This window comes from Panicum virgatum, chromosome 9K (assembly GCF_016808335.1).
Source record: "Panicum virgatum strain AP13 chromosome 9K, P.virgatum_v5, whole genome shotgun sequence".
NCBI lineage: Eukaryota > Viridiplantae > Streptophyta > Magnoliopsida > Poales > Poaceae > Panicum > Panicum virgatum.
Genome location: NC_053144.1, coordinates 5,109,837 through 5,134,676, shown reverse-complemented (window position 1 = coordinate 5,134,676; position 24,840 = coordinate 5,109,837). Strand labels below are relative to the sequence as shown.

General features: G+C 45.6%; 2 protein-coding genes, 1 long non-coding RNA gene and 1 pseudogene across 3 annotated transcripts; 2 read left to right on the top strand and 2 right to left on the bottom strand.

Annotated features, from left to right (window-relative positions):
* The first annotated feature begins 7,060 nt into the window (after positions 1–7,060).
* On the top strand, positions 7,061–8,979 carry LOC120648481. The gene is made up of 2 exons (XR_005664961.1): positions 7,061–7,287; positions 7,749–8,979. It is a non-coding gene; the product is annotated as an uncharacterized LOC120648481 (long non-coding RNA).
* A 4,777-nt stretch (positions 8,980–13,756) lies between these two features.
* Positions 13,757–15,787, top strand: LOC120649576 (transcription factor JUNGBRUNNEN 1-like). Its single transcript, XM_039926410.1, has 3 exons — positions 13,757–14,150; positions 14,385–14,677; positions 14,919–15,787. The coding sequence occupies exons 1-3, from the start codon at positions 13,907–13,909 to the stop codon at positions 15,411–15,413; spliced, it is 1,032 nt and encodes a 343-aa protein (XP_039782344.1). The 5' UTR covers positions 13,757–13,906; the 3' UTR covers positions 15,414–15,787.
* A 1,114-nt stretch (positions 15,788–16,901) lies between these two features.
* LOC120649575 lies at positions 16,902–19,881 on the bottom strand (annotated as a pseudogene).
* Positions 19,882–20,842: 961 nt separating this feature from the next.
* LOC120649573 lies at positions 20,843–23,110 on the bottom strand. The gene is made up of 2 exons (XM_039926409.1): positions 22,733–23,110; positions 20,843–21,568 (listed from the first exon to the last, which is right to left on the bottom strand). Exons 1-2 carry the CDS (start codon positions 22,935–22,937, stop codon positions 21,237–21,239), a joined length of 537 nt encoding a protein of 178 aa, XP_039782343.1. The 5' UTR covers positions 22,938–23,110; the 3' UTR covers positions 20,843–21,236.
* Between the last annotated feature and the right edge of the window lie 1,730 nt (positions 23,111–24,840).

Sequence of the window (24,840 nt, the reverse complement as noted above, 5' to 3'; positions counted from 1 at the left end):
GTGCGCGCGCTTCCGCCTCACCGCCGCGCGCACGCCTTGCCTCCGTGGCCCGCCGTTGCTGCAGGGGAGGAAGGAGGGGCCTCGCTCCGCCACGGCCCGCCTTGCCACACGCCGCCTCGCGGCCTCGCCTCCGCCGCGCCGAGCCCGGCCGTTGCACTCCGCGGCCGGCTGCTGCTGCTCGTCTCGGGGCCGACCGGACAGGGGGCACAGCGGCGTGGAGAGAGAGGGGAAGGGAGGGAAGGCCGCGGCCACGCGCCGCCCGCGCGCGCCCCCGCCGCCGCCAAGTGAGGCCGCGCAGCTCCAGCGTCGAGGAAGCGCGCTCCTGCTCTCCCTCGGCTTCGCGCTCGTCGTCGTGGCAACCGTCTCCCTCCTCTTGAGCTCCGCCTCCCGCTACACGGCTTCGCTCCACGCCCACGGGGGAGCGCTCGCCGGGACCGGCAGCAGGATGGGCGGCGAGGAGATGGCGAAGCGCGGACCGGCAGCGAGTCGCGGCCAGCAGCGGTGCGGACCGGCGGCAAGGCGTGGATTGGCGTCGAGAGTCCACGGCGGCGCGGGCCAGAGGTGGCGCGGACCGGCGTCGAGTGGCCACGGCGAGGCGCGGGCCGCCGCCGTAGGGCGCGAGGTGGGGCGGCCGCGGAGGCCGCGATGGGCGCGGCAGGGATGAGACGGAGGGGAAAGAGAGAAGAAGAGAAGGGGAAGAAGATGACAAGTGGGCCCAGGGGCAAAATGGTCTTTTTACTCCATCTCTAAGTTAAAATTGATTATTATACTCAGCATGGTGTATCGGAGATAAAATTGCAATTTTACGATGTGTTGGAGATAAATTCAGCTTTTACGGTGTGCTTCACACAAAACTAGTCTTTCAGACTGTCCTGGACACAAATTTCCCAAAAAAAATGACAGGTCTTCATTACGCTCTAATGCCGCACGCTTTCGCTGTGGTGCAAACCAGAAAGTGCAACTACCGTTTCGATTAAAGGAAAGGAAAGGGAAATAAAAGCCCATCAAAGCCATCAAAGCTGGGCTTTGATGGGCCTGTCGCTACGAGTCCTGTTGGTTCACGGCCACTCCACGCGTATCTCTCACGGCCGCCCATAAACCTGCAAGTGCACGCAACGCGCCTCTGCGCCGGCGGCTCTCGTGTCTACCGCAACGAGACGAGACCACGACTCAGCGATGGAGGCGCCGCCAACGGAGCCGCTCCCGATCGATCTCCAGCTCGAGATCGTCGCGCACTCGGACGACGCCGCCACCATCGTCCGCTGCGCGGCCGCCTCCAAGCCCCTCCGAGGCGCCGTGCACGGCCCGGGCTTCCGCCCCCGCACCCGGGCCGCTCTCCGCGCCGCCGTGAGCGCCGGCTTCGACCCGGCCCTCCTCCTCGGCGTCTCCGACGCGCCCAGCCATCCCGGCAGCGGCGGCGCCGACGCCGACCAGCCACCCCGGCGGTGCCTCCGCTTCGACACCGACCTCCTGCGGTCGTCGTTCGAGCCCGTGTCCTGGCGCCACGGGCTCCTCGTCCTCTGGCGGCGCGACCCAAGGCCCGAGCTTCGCGTCTGCAACGCCTTCACCGGCGGCGTCACCTCGCTGCCTTTGATGGACGTCGAAGGCAAGTGGGGGAGCGGCGGCATCTACCGGCCGGCCCTGCTCAACACCGGCCGCGCCGGGCGCTCCTTCGAGCTGCTCGTCATGGACGTGTGCTTCCGGACCCGGATCTTCTCGTCCAGGACCGGCTGGTGGGGCTCCATCCGCGTGGTGAAGCCGCCGCCGGAGCACGGCAGCTGGTGCGTCATCGACGAGGCCATGCCCACCTCCCCTGCAGTCATCCGGCGGACCGTCCACTGGATCTGCCGCTCGGCGCGGGGCGCCGGCGGCGTGTTCGTCCTCGCCCTGCGCGTCGGCGCGGCGCAGGCCACGGCGATCCCGCCGCCGCCGCCGGCCCGCCTTGGCGGCACGGCGCAGGCCACGGCGATCCCGCCGCCGCCGCCGGCCCGCCTTGGCGGCACGGCGAGCTGCACCCTGACGGACGCGGCGGCCACCCTGCGCATGGTGGTCTCGGAGACGGAGGCGGTGTCGATGTGGAGGCTGTCGGCGGAGGGGTGGAGCCAGGAGGCGGTGATCAGCAAGCAGGGGATCGCGAAGCAGGTCGCGGCCGGCATGGACGCGCGCCGGACGGCCTGCTGGTGCGTGGGGTTCAGCGAGAGGAGCGGCGCCGTGACCTTTTGGATGGAGAGGGTCGGGCTTGTCCACCTTGACCTGGGTACAATGGAGGTCGTCGTGCTCCGCTGGTGCAGAGAAGACGATGGCACGAGGGCGGTCGCGCCGGTGCGCTTGCAGGAGATAGATTTGGCTGCCTTGTTCCAAGTTAATTAACCGTTCCGCATGTGCACAGAGGACGATGACACTGTCCTGCTGGTTGTTATAGTTATTGTTACTTTTTCTTTGAGCATGCATCTGCTTGGCTACTGTATAGAATCGGTTCATGGTTTATTGCATGTTGATGGTGCTGACGCACAGAGATTGCCGATTGGCAAACGTTATGAAGGGGGGAATCGCAAACCGTAACACATTAGATTTCCATAATCTAAGATGAAATCCAAATAGGATCTAAGTTGGATGGATGGTAAACTTGGGACTCAGATGTTTAAATTCATATCATGCTTTTAACTTTACATATAGATTTTTGTTTGTTTTAGTAACTTACCTGAAGCTCGCTGATACGATTATGGTCCACGGTTAATTCTCCCGTATGCTATCGAGATTCCAGACGACGCTGGACGCCCACGGCAAGAGAAAGTCCGAATTCCGGGGGCTTCCTACTCGCCTGCGCAATGGATAGTTTCCATAGCATTAAATGTACTGGCACATGATTTTTGTAATAAATGGAAAAAATATGATATGTGGAGAAGAGAGAATGAGTTTAATATAAAATCACTCCAAAACATCAAGATTGTAGAGCGTAGTTTCCAAAGATGGTGCCTTGATGATGCGGCAACATAGACACTACTCATGGACACGAGGGTCTTCCTCTTCATGTGTTATTGCAGTTAAATTTGGCAGCACTACTTCAAGCTTTGGAATTCTCAATTCATCCATTTTAAATTATAGATCTTTTGTTTTTTAAATATAGTTTCATCTTGAAATATGCTATATCTAGATATCTACTAATAAAAGTTATAAGAAAGAAAATCTTTTTGCTTGCTTTAAACAGGTCCCTAAAACTTCAAAAGTTACGTATAATATCTTCTTTTTTTACTAGCATAGACGCACGTGCGGCACGCACGTGACTTTAAAAACCCAATTAGATTTTAATTTAAAAATACTTTTCATCTCTTGTTAAAAATATGTTGACAGATAGTTCTAAAATATGTTCCAAAGGACCCATATTGTCTGTGCATCATGATATTCACAATAAACTATTTATAATTTTAGAAAACATAAGTAATACAGTTTAATTTTACTAATACCCATCGGCTCGATTTAATTGAGTAGACGTACCAGCGGAGAAGCTAACGAGGAGGATGTTGTTTGTCTTGTGTCATTGTATCAGTGTTCAACCGGCGGATGTTTGGTTAGCTGAAAATGCAGGGCTTAGCTGAAAAGGCAGGGCTTGACTACAGATACCCATCGGCTCGATCTAATAAGCCGACAAGGAGAATGTTGTTTGGCTTGTGTCGTTGTCGGTGTTCAACTGGTGGATGTTCGGTTAGCTGATAAAGTGAGGCTCGACGGCATCCATAGGTATCGTTGCTAGTTTCTTTGGCTCTGCGCAGGATTGTTTCTGAGTGGTCAATAACGATATAATTTTATGGGGATGCGCGGCTTCGTGCATACTCTCCGGGAGCCGGCTGGCCGCCACTCGCAGATTTTTCTCCTCTCTACTCTTTCTTCTCCACACACCAAGCATCATCGATGTCTCTCTGTTTTTTTCTTCCAAACGCCATGAAGTAGAAGCTTCAATTCCTCCTCCACTGGCATGGAAGTAGCTAATCTAGCAAATCAGCACCCTGCGGCGTCTCCTCTATTCCTCACGGCACTAACATCTGAGGCCGCACGAGCGGAGGACAACGACGTGATGTGAGGCCATGGCGCATGTGCCAACGACGAAGGCAAGCTGCGGGCAACGGCGGAGTAGCATAGCAGTGCAAGCAGCGCGAGCTGAGCTCAGGGGCTTGCGACGGTGGAGCAACGAAGGCGAGCTGCGGGCAACAGCGCAGCGGTGCGAGCAGCGCGAGCTGACCGCAACATGGGCTTGGCGAGCAGAGCGGCTCGTAGCCTCGTAGGTGGAAGGGCCAGCGGAGAAAAAAAATAACGGGTACAACAGGCGGGTAAGGGAAAGTCGCGGTGAATAAATAAATAAATTTTGACCAGAAACATCTTCTAACTCTCAATTTCTATGGGTATCCACCCCTCACACCTTCCCTCACCTGCAAGTGAGTCCAGCGTGAAGGATACGGTGAACCGATCCAAATGAAAAAAAATTTAATTATTTTTTATCTTTATAGTATAAATCCATGCCATTAAAGTTCGTTTATCATGCAGAGACACATTAGCTACATAGCCCACACAGTCAAAACTGGGCCGCGCCATCTTCCCAAAGACAAAAAAAAAGAAAAGAAAATAGGTTGGGCCGTCTTCTCCCGAACGATCCAGAGAGTCCACACCACACAGGAAGCGAAATTCCACTTCGAATCGTAGTTGGGCCCGCTCCGCTTCTTCCTCTCTCGCCGCCTCTTCTTCTTCCTCCTCCCCAAGAAGAAGCAAGCCGACCACGCAACCGACCCCAACTTGCAGCCGGGACCCCCGCCTCGCCTTTCTTGCCGCGCAAGAAGGAGCGCGCCGCTTTTATCTACACCGCCGCCTCCGACCTCCCGCCCGCGTGCAGTCCAGTCCGTCCACCGCCGCGCGCCGCCACTCTCCTGTTGGCTCCCCGCGGCCTGCCTTCCCCGCGTCCCGGCGGCACCAGAACCACCCGTTGCTCGCTCGCTCCGGGCCTCCGCGAGCTGGAACCGGACACCGGCCGCCCCGCGGCTCGATCCATCGAGCTCGACATGGTACGACGCTCTCCTCGCTCTAGTAGCATTTGTTACGGATTCGATTTTGCGCTGTTCGATTCCTCTACTAGCTAGCGCGGCATGTGTATCTACGGTCGGGGCGCCGCAACTCGATTCGAAGTAGTAGACCGGCGCGTCTTCTCGCCCCTGCTCTTCCGGTTGATGTGATTCGCTCTGTATTTCTGTGCTTGGTCCCTTTCAAATACTATAGTGGTACAATGGAGGTGCTTGGTCTCTTTCAGATGCTAATGGTAGTCTGGTAGATTGGGTGTCTTGTCCTAATAACTCCTAAGTAATGCTAACTCAGGATAGGCGTGCTAGATTGGGCCTTGTGGTTGGATCCAATTAATTGGGCACTGTGCTCTGCTCAAATGTCTGTTAGCCAGGAATCTGAAGATTTCACAGCTTGTTCCCACTTCCCACACAGCTGTGCAATTGTATTCAGAGTCAGATATTACTTTCTTCTCAAGAGTCTCCCCAACCCCGTGTACCTTTGTTAAAAAATTGTTTCATAATTGAACTCTGAACTTTGTGCTATCATCTGACCTTTTGCCGGGAAATTATCTGATACCGACAGGCTACTCCCCTGATTGCTGGGTTGTCAGTGGCTGCTGCTGCGATGAGTGGAAGATACATGATCAGAGCATGGCAAACCTTCCGAACCCGGGCAGCAATGCCGCGAGTGCGCCGGTTCTATCCTGGGGGATTTCAGGGGGAAATGAACAGAAGAGAAGCAGCGTTGATCCTTGGCGTAAGGTGACATTTTTCTTAAATGCCTGCGCTTGTCAACTGAATTAAGTTTAGTTATTTCTGAAGAAAAAAAGTGAGAGAACTACTGCAGTTTGCTATGGTTGGCACTAATTATCTATATCCTTTCCTGGTTGTTTCAGGGAACGTGCTACAATGGACAAGATCAAGGAGGCTCACAAGAGGGTCATGGTAGCTAACCACCCTGATGCTGGCGGCAGCCATTATGTTGCTTCGAAGATAAATGAGGCAAAGGACATACTAATGGGAAAAGGGAAGTCTGGGGGTTCTGTCTTTTAGCTGTCACAAATGAAATCATATGCTCATTTTGTGGTGACTGAGATGAGGCTGTAACTTTTTCCAAGGAATGACAGCAGCACGTTTTCACCCTTTTTAACAATGCTGTGCTGATTGTACCATAGATCTGAACAACGATACATGTTACAGAATTAAAGTAACTTATTGTCTGGAAGTCTGGATTATAAATTAATGCTTGCGCTGATTGAAAAGAGGAACTGTGTTCCCCAGTGCCTCCAATTGCCTAGTCTTACATCTTTGTTTCTTGAACCTCTTATACATAGTTGCGGCAATTGAATTTGCTCCCTCTGAGATGATACTATCATTAGGTTTTTGACGTACTGTTCTGCATCAATGCTGTCATCGGTGACGGCGAGGACACATTTTGATTAATTGATGGGTGTTAGACTATTGCACTTGCATTCAATTCATGGCATGTGGGCACTTGTCTAGGCAGCTACCAAGCATTTGAAAATGTGTGAAGAATTTCAAAGAATGTGCCAACTACTTTGGAATCTGGATGGTCTTTATGTTTGTTGAAAGATCATTCTTCCAGAATACAATAGTAATGCATTTTAAAAAAAATCTTCAACACAGGTCTCTCCCAGGAGCAGCAGAAGGGCCCCCAGGTGACTGAGCTTCCAGTTCAACTTTGAGGCCCTGTTTAGTTCCCACCCCGTAAACGCAAAAACGCAAAATTTTGCAAAGGAATCTTACTAATTTGAAGTACTAAATGAAGTCTATTTACAAAAATTTTTACATGGATGGGCTGTAAATCGCGAGACGAATCTAATGAGCCAACTTAATCCATGATTTGCAACAGTGATGCTACAGTAACCATCCGCTAATTATTGATTAATCATGGATTAATTAGCATCATTAGATTCGTCTCGCGATTTACAACACATCTGTGCAAAAAGTTTCGTAAATAGACTTCATTTAGGACTTCAAATTGGTAAGATTCTTTTGCAAAAAAAATTTGCGTTTACACTTCACGGAACTAAACAGGGCCTGAATCATTAACATTGTTGTGGTGTTGAAGCTTCCGGTAGTCATTCGTTGTCAAAGAGCTTGTATTAATTCTCTTCAGTAGGTTTACTCTGAAACTTTAAAGAATCTTGAAAGACTGCAGGTCATCAGCATCCAACTTTCCAACTCATTTATAACCATCGAGACTTTTGAAGCTTAACAGGTGCAGTTCTTTCATAAACTTTGGATCGAGATTACAAATTAATTGGCCAATCTTCCAATTATACACATTTAAAGTTTTGAATTACATTGATAAAGAAGGTGCACCCTTTTCTTGTGGAGTCACTGTATCTTGCATCCTGGTTCCACACTATAGAGTAGTAGCCATACTTCACAAATAAAGTTTTCATCAACTCTGTTCACTAGCACATCACTGTGAATGAACCTGGAAAGAGAGCGACTCATTCAACCCCTTATGATAATGTTGAAATGTATACAAAGCATCTGGTGTCAAATTGGTTTTGTAGCACAATAAATTTAAGATAAAACCCGATAGGAATTTCACAGATCCAGAGGCAATTGCAATGGTTGTCATCAGCTGCATACATCTAGACAAATTGCCCATTCCTGTACCAATTCATGATATGTTTGACACTTATCATGTTGAATTCTTGACCACAGCAGGTCTTATGTCTGGTTAAACAGATCATCCATCTGGTTCACAGCAATTTGTCACAGGTCAAACTGTCCATCAATATGGAGAATTACACCCAATTCAATTCGTTGTTCACCGTTTCACCACATCAAGCTACCTACCAGCCTCGGAAAACCAGAAGGTGCTAGCCTATCAGTATAAATCATCAATGACAACACAAAGTCCTACGGTGCAAGCATTCAACTCTTGCCAATTCCAGTCATCGGCAGAACTGTTTCAAGGTCAGCTGCAATTGCAACCCCATACTAGCAGCCATGTGGCCCTGGACCAGCAGAAAAAATGCCAACAAAGTGGCCCTTCCTCTAGAGCTGTATTTCTTCCAGCCACTGTACTTGGGATGGTTGTGCAGCCTTGCAAGAAATAAGGACACACAAGATTCATGCACACACCAATCATATTCAGAACTGAGCTAAAGCAGACCTGAAAACAGTCAATAGAGTAATGTGATATTCACTTGGCTATGTTGATGCAAGAACTGCAGATTGAAAAGTACCGGCGACTCGAAAGGAATAATGCTTCTCTTAACTATGAATGGATGCTTCTTCCTCTGTACTGTGAATGTGATGGTTCGATAAACTGGGGCTGCTTGACTTTCATATCAAACAGTGGCCCGAGATATATCTTCCTGTACATAATTAATTCGGATGTTACTTATGCTGTTGGTGTTGTCTTTGTAGTATTTTTTTCTTCTGACCTAATTTGAGATTCTGCAATGCAACTAGAGGCAAGAATGACAATAAACGTTTTGAACCATTCCAAGATCAGTCAACACTATACAGCACCTGTCAATGTTCATCAGGACAATTAGCTGTGTCATCTGTTGCGAAGCGTCCAATTTGCAAAGTCAAGAATGCTGTTGCACAGACTACCTTCCCAGGAATTTTGTATAGGTACAAAAAGTGGACACTTGTTGCTTTCTGAGTTTAGAATTTTGGGAATGCTTTTGAGATTTTTTGTTATACGTTGGTTGGGCAGAAAGGTTTTAAAGGTTACTGATACATTATTGAAGTGATATGACTGGCTAAAGTGAAGGACAATTCAACTAGTATTGCTGTGTACCTTTGTTTCAGAGCTGAAATAATATGCTGGTCTTCCTGAAAAAAAAAGGCTGCATGGAATTTCAGTACTTGGTAGAATATTTGCCATGTGTTATTACACCCTAAAAAAATCAACCGATATATTTGCTTGATGGTTCTACTATCAGATGGAGTTTGAATTGTAAAATGCTTGCATTCTTTTCCTGCAACCAAATCTTGAACTTCTATAACTAGTTGTCATATTGTGATGACAAATCTTCTCCATAAATCATTGGAACATAAGTTTCAGTGTACCGAAGACTTGAAGGCACAATGGTGAATAATAATCAACACACCAAAAAGAATTCTTTAAACCATCTGGATCACTTGAGTTATCATTCGAGTTCGAGTTAAGTTTACGATCCACCAATGAAAACTCCAAAATTTCCACATAGTCCAAAATATTCCTACTACGTGGTAAAAAAGAATAAAGATTGCTTCAAACCTGACTTCCTTTTTTCCCACCAGGAGTCCATCTGTAATACATTTGATGGGATCATGTATCCTTTTTCTGAAAAGGTATAACTGTAGACCTTGTTGGATTGACAACTGAAGAATATGGTGCATTTAAGCTAACTTAAATCCTAAGGATGCATTTAGCAGCCAGGTGGGCATAGTTTCAACTTGCTACAAAGAACACAACAAGACAAAATTTTAGAACCACACCATTTTCTGTCAATATGGTTAAGAGATATCACATTTTTGCTTACCTTGGGAAAATGACAGGCGGGAAACCGAATTCAAACTTTATTTGTCCTTAGCAAAGTACGAATTGAGCAATACAAATTCCGTCTCTCATACAGATGTTTATTCATTTCATTTTATTCTTCATCTCTTCTTCGTGGCGAAGGCATGAGATAGCTCGAACCTTCGTTTTATGATGTTTCGCAGTGATAACATGTACGCAGAATAAAAATCAATAGCATGGTGACCGTTTGACAAGTACTAGAATGACGTACAACACTTCATAAATCATAGACTTTGAAACAATAGACTTCTGTCATTCAAAAATTAATGACACAATGTATCTTCCTTTTCTCCTGTACCAACTTTCTCTTCGGATGTAAAGCATAATGTCCTCCTGTTGACTAGCGGAGCCGTTCAAAGTCTCGGTCAGGTACCATATTTCTCGAAAGTTTCAAAGGGGATGAGGTTTCTGAAAACAGAAAGCTGAAAGTTCTGATCGATGAAGAAAGGCTTCAGTCAGTGCTGCTACTAGTAGCAGTGTTCATGCCATGGAGCCATATAGCAGAGCTAGTGTTCATGGGAACGGTAGAGATTCCAAGTTCCCAATTGGCTGTCCGTTTGTCTTTAAAGAAAGGGTTGCCCATTCCAAGAAGCAAATGGATATAGTATCATGCAGCTGCCGGCTAGTAAGAAGCTTACAGCACGCTTGCTTGCGTATAAGTTACAATTAGAATTACATTTTTGTTTTTAACACAGCTCAATTTCATGTGTCACTCTCTTACTATATTTTTCGCCGTTTTAATGTTGTTTACGAAAGAAACTTTAATTTTTAGAGTACTTTTACGGTGAGTCTAATAATTCCACCTCATGTAAAAAACAAAAGATTTTGATGCATAATAGTGAAGGGTTTGGAAGTTTGATGCCACATTTAGAATTACACTGGGTTGGGATTGAAGAAAAGAACTTTGCAATCTCTGAAAAGAAAAGAAAAGGAAGACTTAATTAATTGGAGCGATCCGTGTCTTTGTAAAATTCTGTACTCTGGAGTCTGGACTCTGGAGGTCATATGTTTGCAAGAGACGTGTAAAGCTATTGCAAGTTTTTTTTTTCTGAAAATACGCTATTGCAATTGTTAAGAATGTATTTGCTTTTGTACCATGAAAACATGGACACCGTCGCAAGGAAATATAAATATCAGTGTCAATTAGACATCATGTGGAATTTGTGAATGAGTATGTGAACATGGGAAGGATGCAAATTTTGTTCATACTTATGGTTAAGCTAGCAATGCAAAAGGTTCTGAATATTCAGTTCAGGAGTCAGTGACGTGATGAAGTGGTTAAAATTTGCGAAAAAAGATTATGATATCAAATTATTCTGTCTCAAATCTCGAAAGAATTCTACTACTAAGATTTGTCTTACGTTCTTGTGTACGTCATTAGCCCTGTTCGACGGCTATGACATACAACAAAGCTGATAAAGATCAGCAGTTGCATATTAACGTCCTCTTAATAATCCAGCCGTTAGTTTTTTTTTGAAAGGATTGCAGGAGCGTTGCTATGTCATTTAAGAAGAAGGAAGCAAGTCCGAAGTTTACAATACCGATATTACATAAATGAAGTAGAACTCAAACTCTAACAAGCAGTACTTAAACATTAAACGCAAAAGGTAACTCGGGGCCTCCGCATGCCAACTTCCTTTCCGTGGTCTCTTGTTTGATCGCCTGCATTCCAAGAAGCATAGCACTAGGGTTTCTACGGCTGCTCGCTGGCAGTCCTCTGCTCGTGCATTGACAGTACAAGCCATGGAGAATCGCGTACGTCGCAGCGAGTCCCACTGTTGGGAGGAGACCAAACAGAGAGCGGCGGCTGACTATGAACATGAGGTTATTGTTGTTTGGAATTCAGTCGCTCTCGTACCTGTAAACATTCTTTGGCGTTGTTGTTTGGTTTTGTAGCACAGGGTAGTGTAGTCAACTTTGATAATTAATTATGAGTATTAAATAAAGACAGTTTACAAAACTAACTTCACAACCCCTGCTACTTTGTGAAACGAATCTAATGAGAACTTTGACCGTTTAATTAGCGGATGATTAATGTAGAATTACTGTAGCCAATCATGTATTAATTAGGCTCATTAGATTTGTCGTACAAAGTTGCACCCATATATAAAAAAGTTTTAAAAATAAATTTTGTTTGGTATTTTATGCATGCAAAATTTTCTTGTAGCGCTAGGTATGCTACTACTAACCAAACGCCCCCCCTTCTGTCTCTTCAGGAACCTTGAGCTCATCTCCTGTTGCCACTGACAAGAAATCGAGCCATTCTTTCAAAAAAAAAAAGAAAAGAAAGAAATTGAGCCGCCTTGGCAGGACCACACCTGCATAGCTCCCAAAGAATATCTCGTGTCGGCTGCATAAGGTATTCTATACTAGATTCCTACCTCCAAGCCCAATCAAAGCTTTTATTTAAAAAAAAACCAACCGAAGCTTGTGTAGCAGTTGCGTGTGTGGATATACGTAGAAATCTCTGAGAATTCCTAATGACACAATCAATTTTTCTCACTTCCAAGGCCAATCAAAGCTTTTATTTTTTTTAAAAACAACCGAAGCTTGTGTAGCAGACTAGCAGTTGCGTATGTGGATATTGTTGGGGATTGAGACCTTCGGATAATATCCCGAAGGTTGCTCCCAGCATCAAAAACATCTCCTAATCTGTGTGCAGGTTTGTGATTCTTGACGGCGGCCGAGCTCGACTCATGAATCTAAGGTCACGAGGGACCTGTTACGTTGACAGGCGCCTCGGGGGTCACCTTCGATGAAGCGAGGGTGCGACAGCGCCTGAAAATACCTTCGCAATCGAAGGAGGCGAGCGGCTTCACGGTGGCTGTGGCTTGCTGATTGGGGCATGCGGAGGTCCACGTGGCCCGAAGGTGGAGAGCCTTAGGCCTGAAGCAGAGAAGGTTCAAATTGTACACTCTCACCCCCGTGTAATTACTGCGTATCTAGCAGCTTGTGAGCTGTGAATGAGTCTGGGAGGGGCAATTTAGAGATGGCACAGTAGTTGACTTGGGTACAAATAGCCCCTCCCCTCCACTTTGTAAAGGGTTGGATTTTTTTTGGTTATTACTAGAGAATTAATTGTTCATTTGCCTAGCCATTTCCATTCCGTTTATGCTCCATGTTTGGGCATCAACTAAGCAAAGATCCCAACAGATATTATGTGGAAATATCTGAGAATTCCTAATGACACAATCAATTTTTCTCTATGTGTTTTTTTTCTCCTGAAAAATAGCAATGTGACCCATCTGTCCTAATAAATGCCCATCACAGGTCCTTTTAGTTTCTACAGTATATTGAAACATCAAGCTTATGGTATTGTTTTGATTATAGAAATGAGAGGCGCATAATTCTAATTTATGCCAAATTATCAGTTCACAGAATAATTTGGGAGAAGTGCACGCTCATTATTTGAAAAAAAAATTGGGGAGAAATGCTTGCAATGCCTGCTGCACAAACTCGTTCCCTTTATATTCAGTTATTCATCACCTTCTGGAAGATGCATGCGTGCTGCGCTACGTGTTATTGTGCCCTGATCTTAGCCATCACCAAAATGATTCTCTAATCGTATCAAAATGACTTGCTACAATACTGGTGAGGTGTTCAATTCCTCTGTCCACTTGTCTGTCTCGCAGCTTGTGTTCAGATTCAATCGAGTTTTTAACTCGCTTTAAACAGATTTAGAAACAGTACGTAGGGTCCGTACTTAAAACTCTCTCTCTCTCTCTCTCTCTAGCTTAATTTAAACTAAAACACAAAGTCCTTTTGTGTTGTGCTAATCTGTAAATCATCCTTTCCCTTCCACAGGGACCGAGTCAAACTATGAGCTCAGCCCCTTTTGATTTCTCAGCAACCTTACACCAAGTGACTTGGACGTGGCACGGACTAAGTGCTGCATGGCTACTCCTCTGAGGCGCCAAGCCGCACGTAGCTTTCGCACATGTACAAACCACAATCAGCCATCTTTCAGAAGAAAAAACAAACCCCAACCAACTGGCGAGAAAAGTAACACAGACACGACTATAGTAACAAAGTGTCAGTAGTTGCTACTACCCCTGAAGATTCGTCAAGATGGTAAGTAATAGAATTCAAACATAGTGACTTGGACCAAAATTAATGACACCACCTTTAAGACCATGTCCGACCCCCTTTATAAGCCATGGAAGCCGTGCTAATCCATTTGCGAGGAGAACCAGTACCCACTCCTTATCTCCCTTTGTTGAGTGGTCATCTAGAAGATTGCATCAAGAAACATCCTACATATAGACCGAATTCCTAGTGAAAGTGCACACACAAGTAGGAGATCATGGTGGCCAAGGAGTTTGGGAGAGAAGTAATAAGCATGGACAAGGTGAAGACGGACGGAGAAGCGCTGATCGCCGCCGGAGACGAGGAGGAAGACGACGTGGTGCTGCCGGGGTTCCGGTTTCACCCGACCGACGAGGAGCTCGTCACGTTCTACCTCCGCCGTAAGGTGGCGAGGAAGCCGCTCAGCATAGAGATCATCAAGGAGATGGACATCTACAAGCATGATCCATGGGACCTCCCTAGTAAGTGTGCGCGCATATGCTAATCGGTCCCGGTTTCTTAGTTTACTTCTCATGCGTGCATGCGTAAGCTCATCTTCTTTATGTGATGTCGAATTTAGATTCTTAGCAATCGATGAAGCATCCTAGAGGTTTAGAGTTCAAAAGTAATTTTGTTCACGCTTATGTGTGAAATCGAATTGAAATTTACTCCGGAAAAAGAGAAGAAACTGAATCGAATTAAATTGTAAACTTCAGAGGCGAGCACGGCTGGTGGAGAGAAGGAATGGTACTTCTTCTGCCTGCGAGGGAGGAAGTACCGGAACAGCATCAGGCCCAACAGGGTCACCGGCTCCGGGTTCTGGAAGGCCACCGGCATCGACCGCCCCATCTACTCCGCCACCAATAACTCTGGCGAGTCCATCGGCCTCAAGAAGTCCCTCGTGTACTACCGCGGCAGCGCCGGCAAGGGCACCAAGACCGACTGGATGATGCACGAGTTCCGCCTCCCGCCGGCCGCCGCCAATTCCTCCCCGAGCATGCAAGAAGCTGTAAGCTCCGATCCATGCTCGTGTACACTCTATTTAATTTCCACCAATTCACAAAGATTTTTCCAGCCAGGCAATGCCACCAGGAGACTAGTACTAATTTTCACGTGTGTGAAATCACAAGTCACGGTGCACTCCCGCACGTGCGGAGGGGGAGAGCGCGAAAATTCCGACGAACGTGAAGTGCAGCAAAATGTCAACACTGACAAGATATGGTGCTCTTTATTTGTGTCTGAAAATGCAGGAGGTCTGGACCATCTGCAGGATCTTCAAGAGGAACATCACCTACAAGAGGCAGCAGCCGCAGCAGCTGTGGAGGCAGCCGGTGGCCACCGGCAACGGTCTGCCGCCGCCGGACTCGAGCTCCAACACGGGGAGCTTCGAGTCCGACGGCGGGGACGAGTACATGAACTTCCTGCCGACCGCCGCTCCGAGCGTGCCCCGGCAGCGTCACTTCAGCAATCAGATGAACATCCTAAACGGCGGCGGCGGCGGCGACTTCTTCAGGGAGAGCGTGCACAGCCACCAGCAGTTTCAGAGGCAGTGGTTCAATTCCGTACCTCCACCGGCAATAGAGCAGAAGCCGAAGCTGAACTCTCCGGCGATGACCATTGCGTTCCATCAGAACGATCAGAGCCTTGCCGCGAACGATTGCTACAAAGACGGGTACTGGGATGAGATTACCAGGTTCATGGAGATCAATGATCCAGCAGTATTTTACGACTGTAGATATGCTTGATCCATAGGGAGATACCTAGCTTCATCTTCAGAGTTCAGACTCCAAATTAGTATTCACCGATCAGGAACTCAATCCAGTGTGTAAGACTGACATGCAGGGCCCGTGCCGCAGAGGCCGCTAGTCAGTTAGATTTTGCCTGCAATCTGCTCCCAACCAGACTTGTGTTTTCTTTTCCTGATTGAATATATACTAATATACACCATATATGTTGTAGGTTTGTGTGTGCAGTGGCTAGATAGACAAATGTGAATAGCAAAATAGACAAATGTTGGAGCCAGGAATCATGATTTTGATTTCTTCAAAAACAAAAGGAATCATGATTTTGGCAAAGCCTATTTTGTACTATCAACCATTTGCGAGACCTGTTCAGTTCAGATTGATGCATGATAAACATCTGGTACTGAAGCAGCAAAGCAACCTAAATGACAGTTTGTGCCAATTGAAGGGCTACAACTCAAGCATTTTGCCGACAAAGTAACCTACATGCATCGTTTTTAATACTCCTTGTCACTTTCAGACAAAAGCGATGTAAAGATGCAGACACCCTAGATATCAATTTTGCCACTCCGTGGATTGATTTTGTGCCCACAAGTCACTCAAAGCTGCGCAAGCGCAGATGATGCATCCGCATTCGACCATGCGTGCTTGCGCCTGCAGTTAGACATTTTGATGAGATACTAATTTGTCACTAGTGGACAAATATACCATCTGCCGTTTTAACCGCATAAACAAACCATGAATCATTTTCAAACATTTCTTGTGCTGACCCCCTACTTTGACCCTTGCAGCACCTTAGTGGGGGGAACAAATCAATTGCTCCCAAGTTGATGTTGCAATTCAATGTTTCTGAACCAGTTACAGCATAACAGGGGGGGCACAATTTACATTTTTAATCCATCTAATCTGAGGAAGAAAAAGACATCTTCCTTAGGTCACTGATGTGAGAAGTTGTAAGAAAAGAGCTTAAACACCATTCTGGAGGCTGAAGTAACTTCCTAGATGACAAAACAGCCCTCTTTATATTCAACAGAAAGTAGCACGAATGTGGCATGCAGGAAACACTCGCCAAATGAAGCACTTTTTCCGTGGTAACTAACCATTGGGATTATAGTATCGATGGGTTCTTATCACTGTGTCTGGATGGTCAAGAAAACAGACAACCTGATTTTGTGGCTTCTCTGACCAAGGAAACCACAGTTTTTGTTCAATGATCAAAATACTATGATAATAAATAAAATGACCGAGCCAGAGGTGTCAGACCAGAAACAGTCCAAACCAGAACTGCAGAATCACTGATCAGACAAGGACAAAGAGGTAAATTTCAAGTGTGCAAATAAGGCGATAATCAAGTGATAATAATTTCAGGCAGGTTAATGAGTTCGATAGAAATTATATTCAATTTTTTAAGGTAAACCAGAAACAGCTCATTTCTTGTATCTGGGTTAGCATGCCATGGGACAACTAGGATTGCAGAGTGAAGCATGCCAATCAAGCAGGAAGCCAGGATAAAAAATAGATACCACTGCAAGCCAAATAGAAAGTAGAAGCTGCCAACAATACTTGTGAACCTCGGCAGCAACTATATCAACGTTGATTTTATCTTAAATCATTGAGATAAGCACAAAGCAATCAACTGAAACATCACATCCGGATGCTACCTACTGGAGGACAGAGGGCTGTGCAAATGCCATCAATAAGGAGCATGACAGCAGGAAACATTATATTTGTACTGAAAGCTTCTGTAACTCGTGGAGCACAGAACTTTTCATGCATAAGCAGTAGCATATAGACGGTTAGATTCAGCGGTATCACTCTCCTCGTCTGCCGCTCCCAAAAACTGAGACGTCTTTCCACTTGAGCAGTTCCTGTTAGAGCATTGAAAGGGGGGGGGGGGGGGGTGTAAGACTACACTATTAAGGATTTCAACAAAACTCATGGCAGAGCAACATGCAATTTAACGAAAAGGAAATGTAATGCAAAATTCAATGAAAATCTCAAAACCTTTCAGAGAGTAACTTCTCTTCAGATAAAGCCTTCTCAAGCCTCTCCTCAAATGGTGTTGCATGCCAACTCACCTTTTGATCCTGCCCATGTAAACATTATTTACTGAAGGTAAGTTCGTTTTACTTGTGTGTTAGCAGAAATCAAGAGAAATAGAGGAAAACTTTACTTCTTTGTACTTATTTGTTGAATTGGGGATGCCATTTCCATCAAACCATTTAGGAGTGAAATTTACTGGCTCTTTATCTTTCCAGTGTGCTGCGACCATTCCAATAATAGGTCTGTCCTCATCTGAACTCATAGCTGAATGAGACCTGTTGCCTGTCAAGGCCTCATCTCTGAATGGCTTCTTAGGATTTGGAGGCTTCAACCAATGGGACAAGCTTGGGAGCTCCAGCTCTGAATCATTGTTCTTCAGTACCTTCTTTCTGGTGGCATGAATAGTTGCCTCAGTTTCCAGGGACTTCTCCATAGATGTTGTGTTCACGCTGCCTCTGGTCTTGTTAGAGGATGATATAGAATCATCGGAGCTCTGGAAAAGGGAATATTCATCAGATATTGAAATTTCCATGGCAACCACATTGTCATTCTTTGCACACTTTGTATCCTCCTCTGATTGTTCAGGATGTAAGAAATCTTCTTTTGATACCCCACATTGTTCAAAATCCGTGGCAGGATCTGAAGTTTGGTGTTCTTCATCCTGCGCACAAGCTTCAGTAATGTGCTCATTTGTCAACTCTTCCACATTAGTTGCAAGGGAAGTAACTGAAGATTGCAACTCATCATTTGTTTTTGAAGAACTGCAACGATGAAGCCCAAACATCCAAAATATTAAACTGGTTCGGCTACTACTTTCTACAATATATATATATATAGATAGATAGATAGATAGATAGAGAGAGAGAGAGAGAGAGAGAGAGAGAGAGAGAGCAGCATCTTCAGACATAAGAAAAGTTACATTTCTTATTCAGTTATGTCATCAGTATCAGTATCAGTAGGAACAAAGTTTGCATACCTCATTGCATCTGGTACAGTAGAGCTCTGATGAGACCTAGGAGTTTCACAGTCCTCAACCTTCAGGGCTTCCATAAAATGCACATCATCAGACATGGCAGGAAGACATCCTGAATTTGTTTCCTTCTGATGGACTGAATCTGCATTATTGGGTATCCTTTGGGTTTCATTTGTAGTTTCCAGCAATGCATCATTGTGTTCTTGGATAATAGCCTGTTATCATGGGGAGAAACTAGTCTGCAGCTAAGAACCCAAGACCATGGGGTGTATGCGCTAATAAAAGATAACTGATAGAATTCACCATTATGAAGCTGCTATTCTTTAACCACATCACACATGACAGTATATGAGATAAAGTAACATACATAGGTTATCTACAAGAAATAACTGGATTAAAGAAAAGAAGTGTATTGTGTCTATACAACCAAATTGGCTACTGCGTTGTCTTGAACTCTTTACCAATTACCAGCACAAGTTCAATCAAATGAGCAATGAATCAACTTAAAAGTCGGTGCCAATTTATGTCCAGGTAAAGTTGACATGCCAGCATCCAAGAGAAATTAGCATGTCAGCGTGAGCAAATTATTATTTCACTAACACCAGAAACATTATGTATGTAAAACTTTTTGAAGGAGCATGTCACATATAACGAGAAATTTATGAAAAAAAAGGGAGGTAGCAGGACCTATAATCAACCAAGGATCCCCAACTGTATAGCTGAACTGAAACCGTGAGGTACAGGCGTACAGCACCGATAACCAAGCGCATGGAGAGAAAAAACAATAATCACTATTCACAAACGATAAAGGGGATAAATCAGCGCAGGGCCTGATTTTGAGAATGGCCGCACCTGAGGTTCAAGCTCCTGATCCATCCCCTTCCTCCAATCGCTCTGGTCGGCCCACGAGCTCGCTGTCTGCTCCGCCCTTGCTCCCTCGTCTTCAACCAACAACACAAGTCAGCAACACTCGAAAACAAACAAAAGCAGAAGTAATCAGTAACCACCACCAGCCCACTCAGCGCTGACCAAAGGAGAACGGGCCAAAATTGAAAAAAAAAATAAAAATAAAAGGGCACCTTCTCGCTGGAACACGGCGGAGAGCGCGTTCCTCGACGGCGGCCTCGTTCTCCTCGCCGCAACATCCTGACGAACAACAGCACAAACCGGCAGAGTTAAGCACGCGCGGCTAAGCTCCCACCCCGCACAAATCCAGGCCTCATCCACCGCGGCGAGTATCACAGGTGCATCCCCCCCCAAGTGGATTCCGCGCAAGGGCGCAAGCAAACCGACCTTGTGGCTCGTCGCCGGGGCCAGGGACGGGGGCACGAGCCGGCCGCGGTCGCCTCTGCCCTTCACCTCGCCTCCGTCGCCGGACGCGCGGAAGCAGCCGAACAGGCACCCCATCACCCCCCCCCCCCCCCCCGCTCCTCCCCCTCCTCCGCCGCCGCCGCCGCACGGCCGGGGTTCCGCCCGCTTCGAGGAGGCGCCGCGCCGCGTCTCGTGGCAGCAGGAGAGAGGAGAGGGGGGGGAGGAGACGCGAGGTTTTAGGGGAGGAGCAGGTGGGTGGGAGGGGTTTTGAAATAAAAAAAAAAAGAGGAAAAGGAGAGAGAGACATGGGGCGGAGTCAGCGCTGCTGCAGAGTGGGCGGACGGCCCGGCCCGACCGGGGGGCCCCTGTCTCGCTCTCCGCCTGCGCGGCCGCGCCGCATGCGTGGCTTTTTGAAATGGAAATGATTTTAATTCAGGGGAAAAGGCTGGGGCTAGCACTGGGGGAGGAGGGGTCCGTGGGCTCTATCCTCTGACTATGGCTTTGATTTCCTGATTGGAAGGGAAGGAAGCAATTTTAGGAGGCAATAAAATTGTGATACTGAGAGATGACAGATGCGTATATACGGTAGCAGTGTGTTAATCCTCATAAATGCTTGTAGATATGCTGGTCTAATGTTCTTGATTACATTTGGCAAGATTTCTTCCGCCCGTAGGAGTATTTTCGAATATGTAATATTCTGCCCCGGTGGAATTTCACGGGAAACAATTTTATTACGCATGAATTGACAAATTTTGACTGAACAGACCTAAACCTCGTATCATTGTAGTCAACTCAAGCTGGCAGCCTAGCACCAAGGATTTGTGGTCAATGCTCAAGTTCAAAACTGTACTTTCAATTTCCATACCTGTCTCCTCCTGGGAGTTTTTTTCCCTTCCTATTCTATTTTATCATTTGAGCATCAGCATTTGAATCCTACAGTCAAGCTTAGCTGCCCGGATAAGGGACCATGAAGCACTACTTCCCGGTCCTCACAAATGGTAGAGTTTCAAATCACAACTAAACCCAGTCACATTATCAATCATGATGTAAACATATCTTAACCCCAGAAGTGCTAATGCCATCATGCCTGATACAACTATATTGCTAGCACGATGAAACAACTGCTTCATTACCATCAAACAAAGACAATAACTCTTCTTCTTTCATCATCCAGACAATTTCACCATCCACAAACAGTAACTGTTCCTCTTTAGAACATCCGGGCAATAGCTAATTTCACCTCCATGACCTGAATGATTAGTGTCATCATATGACCATCTTAACACAGTTCTCACAAACAGCAACGGAAATATGGTACAAACTGAATATAAATTTACTATGGACAAGTAAGCCCGTAGCATGAGTCCGCCAACAAGAAACCTATTTGTTACCTCTAGCAACTCAAGCTCTTTGTGGGCTGTATTTGCAAGTTGCAACGAGATGTCTGTTGCTACACAAATGTATCCAGGGCCATCTGCCAGTATATTTGATTTACTACTCTATGTGTGCCTTGTATTATCAGGTTTCCATCCTAGTTCCCGAGCCCTTTGCTCCCACAAAGAAGTCAGTTTCCTTTGTTCGACCAATGCTTCCGCTGATTTCTCCCTAGCTTCTTCACAGGTGTCCATACCTGAGCTGCATTTGTCAGCCTCCTTTTGATACTGTGAAGCTAACTTCTTGGCCTCGAGCAACTTTACACCAGCCTCTTGCTGAGCTTGTGTCGCCTCCTCTTCTCTCTGCCTCAGTTCTTCTATAAGCAGCTCTGTGAAACTCTTTTCTGTTTCTTCACCAGAGGCACGACTCTTAACCCCTTTGAATTGTTTGGCACAATCTGTAAACATGGAAATGAGCCACTATCAGTTAAAGCACAGTAACTGGAAAATGGAGGAATATGGTTAAAAATATAGGCCGTTCATGTGCCTCAAATGAACCTTGTCATGTGTATAAAATCATAGACATAACTAGACCCAAATGTTTCTTGACAAGATAATTCAAATATACCGTGGCTCAAGGATAAGGAACTGTGTTGACGTATGGGTTATGTCTTGCTCTCAACATTGCTTTTATATTTTAGTTGAGGGTAACATCAAAATCCACATAGAACAAAAAGGACAAAAAAACACATAAAGCACTTCTGAGACGAAGCAATTTGGCAAGACAATAATATTAACCCGACCAGATACTAAACAGAGAAAATGGTATGCAAGATAGTGGAAATTTCTCAAGTTCCATGGATAGCACCTAGCCACCTAGGCATCCTTGACATAGAGCATGATTAAGCCAAATTTTCAGTGGATGCTTGTGGGCTGGGCTCTCAAGTCTAGGATAGGTAATAGCCAATTTGACACTTGGGAATTGGGATACTGGATCAATTTACAACAGCACGGGCAATAAAAGCCACAAGAAGTTGATACCAGTTTTATAGTACTGATTGACTCGTAACATTCATAAATAGGTAGCAGAAGGTTAGTAACAATACAACATGGGCTTCATCAGTGATGGTAATGCATGATGTTGCTGAACAACACCTAGTTGGCTGGAGCATCTAACTGCCGACAAGCTGAGATCCAACTTCCAGTTCTGTCTTGAATGTTAGGCAAAAGAAATATAATCTAATCAGTTAAAACCATTCAATTATCACATGCCCAACATGCATAGACAATCTGATGCATATGGGTTGGAAATTTGAGCAAGCAAAACAATTTTCCCTGGTGAGACAAAAAAAGGATCAAGACTTACAGATGCCCCCAAGCTAATTAGCAATATACAGAACTGCGGATCTAAACTTGAGTTGCCAACCAATAATCCACTAATCACAAAATGTATTCGGCCTAGCAAAATCTGACAGTACTCACTAATACGGCCAGCACTGCTCGCCGTGCAGACAACAACAAAACGAAGCACACGGAAGGGAAATCGCATCGCATGGCATCGGATCTAAAAGAGCGGCGGGGCCAAGATCTGAGGAAGCAGCGGGGGCGGCACCGGCACGGACCTTCCGGGAGGTCGAGGAGCGGGCGCGCGTCGCAGTTGCAGTCGCAGGCGGGGCACGCCCCGGCCGCCGTGAGCGCCTCCGCGGCGTGCCAGTAGAGCTGCGGCCCCACGATGTAGGCGGCGAGGCCGAGCCCCATCAGCGCCACCAGCGCGGTCACCAGCGCCGGGCTCGGGCCCCACGCCGACGGCGCCCCGGCTCCCGCCATTGCTTGAGCAGCCGCGCGTGGAGAGCAGCGTGTTGGGGGTTGGACCGGTGGAGAGGCGAGTCGCCGGCGCGGCGGGGCGCGGGGGTTAAAGGAGCTGGAAGGAGCGGGGCGGGCGAGTGAGGGAGTGGTGGTGCGTCTGGGTCAGTCAGTGGAGGCGGAACGGACGCGCAAATGGAGACGGGCCCGAACGGGGAAATGGTGCGCCGGTGGGTTTGGCGGGGGTGGGCTGACCGACACGATTGGTGAAGTGGAATGAACAGCCAAATAATTTAAGAAAATTGAATATATATTATTAAAAGATTCAAAAGTTAGATATATACTATGGTGATCTAAAAGTAAATTGTGCTGAGAAGAGCTGTGGTGAATATGTATCTACTGTTTGTGAGTTGCGACAAAACGTCTCATATTTGCCATGCACTCGTGCTGTAAGTTTTAAAAGACTTTCTATGCAATTTATGTGGATGTGATTTTCTTTGTAGTTAAATTTATTTTGTGCACATGATCTAGATCTAAATGTGGATATTCACCTCAGTTCTGAAACTCGGACTTAGAATGAGTGCTCATCATTTTCAAATTATTCTCTCTTTTTTTTTAGCAAAATGAGCATACTGATGAACAATGTGGCACAAGTGTCAGCGTGTGTATGCGTCTATAAAATGTTTTGTAAGGCTTTTAAAACAATTTTATCACCTATAAGCGTGTAGAGTTACAACAATATGGAAAAAATGATATTTCTTGGAGCTTCTTACAAAATCTGCAAACAAAACGTGACCGATCCTTAGTTTCCAATAATCCAACTATACAATCTACGATAAAATTTTAAAAACTTGGATCAAAATTTAGCACAAAAACTATATATGAACGCACTGTTCTCTGCCAATGTACTATCAGTAGCACTATTTTTATTTATCTATGAACCTTAAACCAGATGATTTTTTGTTTCTGAACTCCGGTGGCCAAATGGATTTTTTATTTTTTATTTTGCGGCTCTCCGGTTCCCTTGTCCCTTGCCAGGTCAGTCAGTACTCGCCAATCCCTATGTCATGTGGGCCCACCGCGGCCGTTCCCCAGAAAATCCAGAAAAGAAAAGATAAGGGCCTTGTTTGGTTAGGGTTCAATGAAAACTTTTTGTCCCTTTGACCACTAATTAAAGCTATTAAATGAAGTCTAATTATAAAATAACATCCACAATTATGGTACTATAGCATGTGCTGTAACTAATAAGGCTTTTGACTGCATGATTAGAGGATGATTAGGGGCGGTTACTGTAACATCACTGTAGCCAATTATGGTAGCACTTGGCTCCTTAGATTCGTCTCGAAAAGTTACACCTATCTGTGAAATTTTTTTTCCAAATAAACTTGGTTTAGTACTCCATGCATACATTCATCTTTTTTAAAAGAGTAAATTGCACCCACCATACAACAACTTGTAAGTGGATGTAAATTGGTCCAACAACTTGTAAAGTGCTCTATTTAGTACAATAACTTGACAACTGGGTGCAGATTGATCCAACAAATTAGAAAATGCTTAATTTAGTACAATAACTTAGTAAATTAGTGCATTCATAGTCCAAACATTACACGATAATGTATTTACTAATGTTAGGTCACAATAAACAGTATATTCACGTCAGAACGTATTATTTGACCATAGATTTTCATGTCGCAATGGACGTCAATAATTTTATTCCCAAAATAAATTAATTATGATTATATTAAAAATAATATATTATTTAACCACCATTACAATAGCAACATATTAAACACACTAGATGAACGTCAATAATTCTTAAATTTTATAAATAGAAATTATTGATGGTGATCCGATGGTTGCTTTTCAGCTATGTATAATTTTTTATTAGTTCAAATTCAATCAAATTTTAGAATTACACCATTAGCAT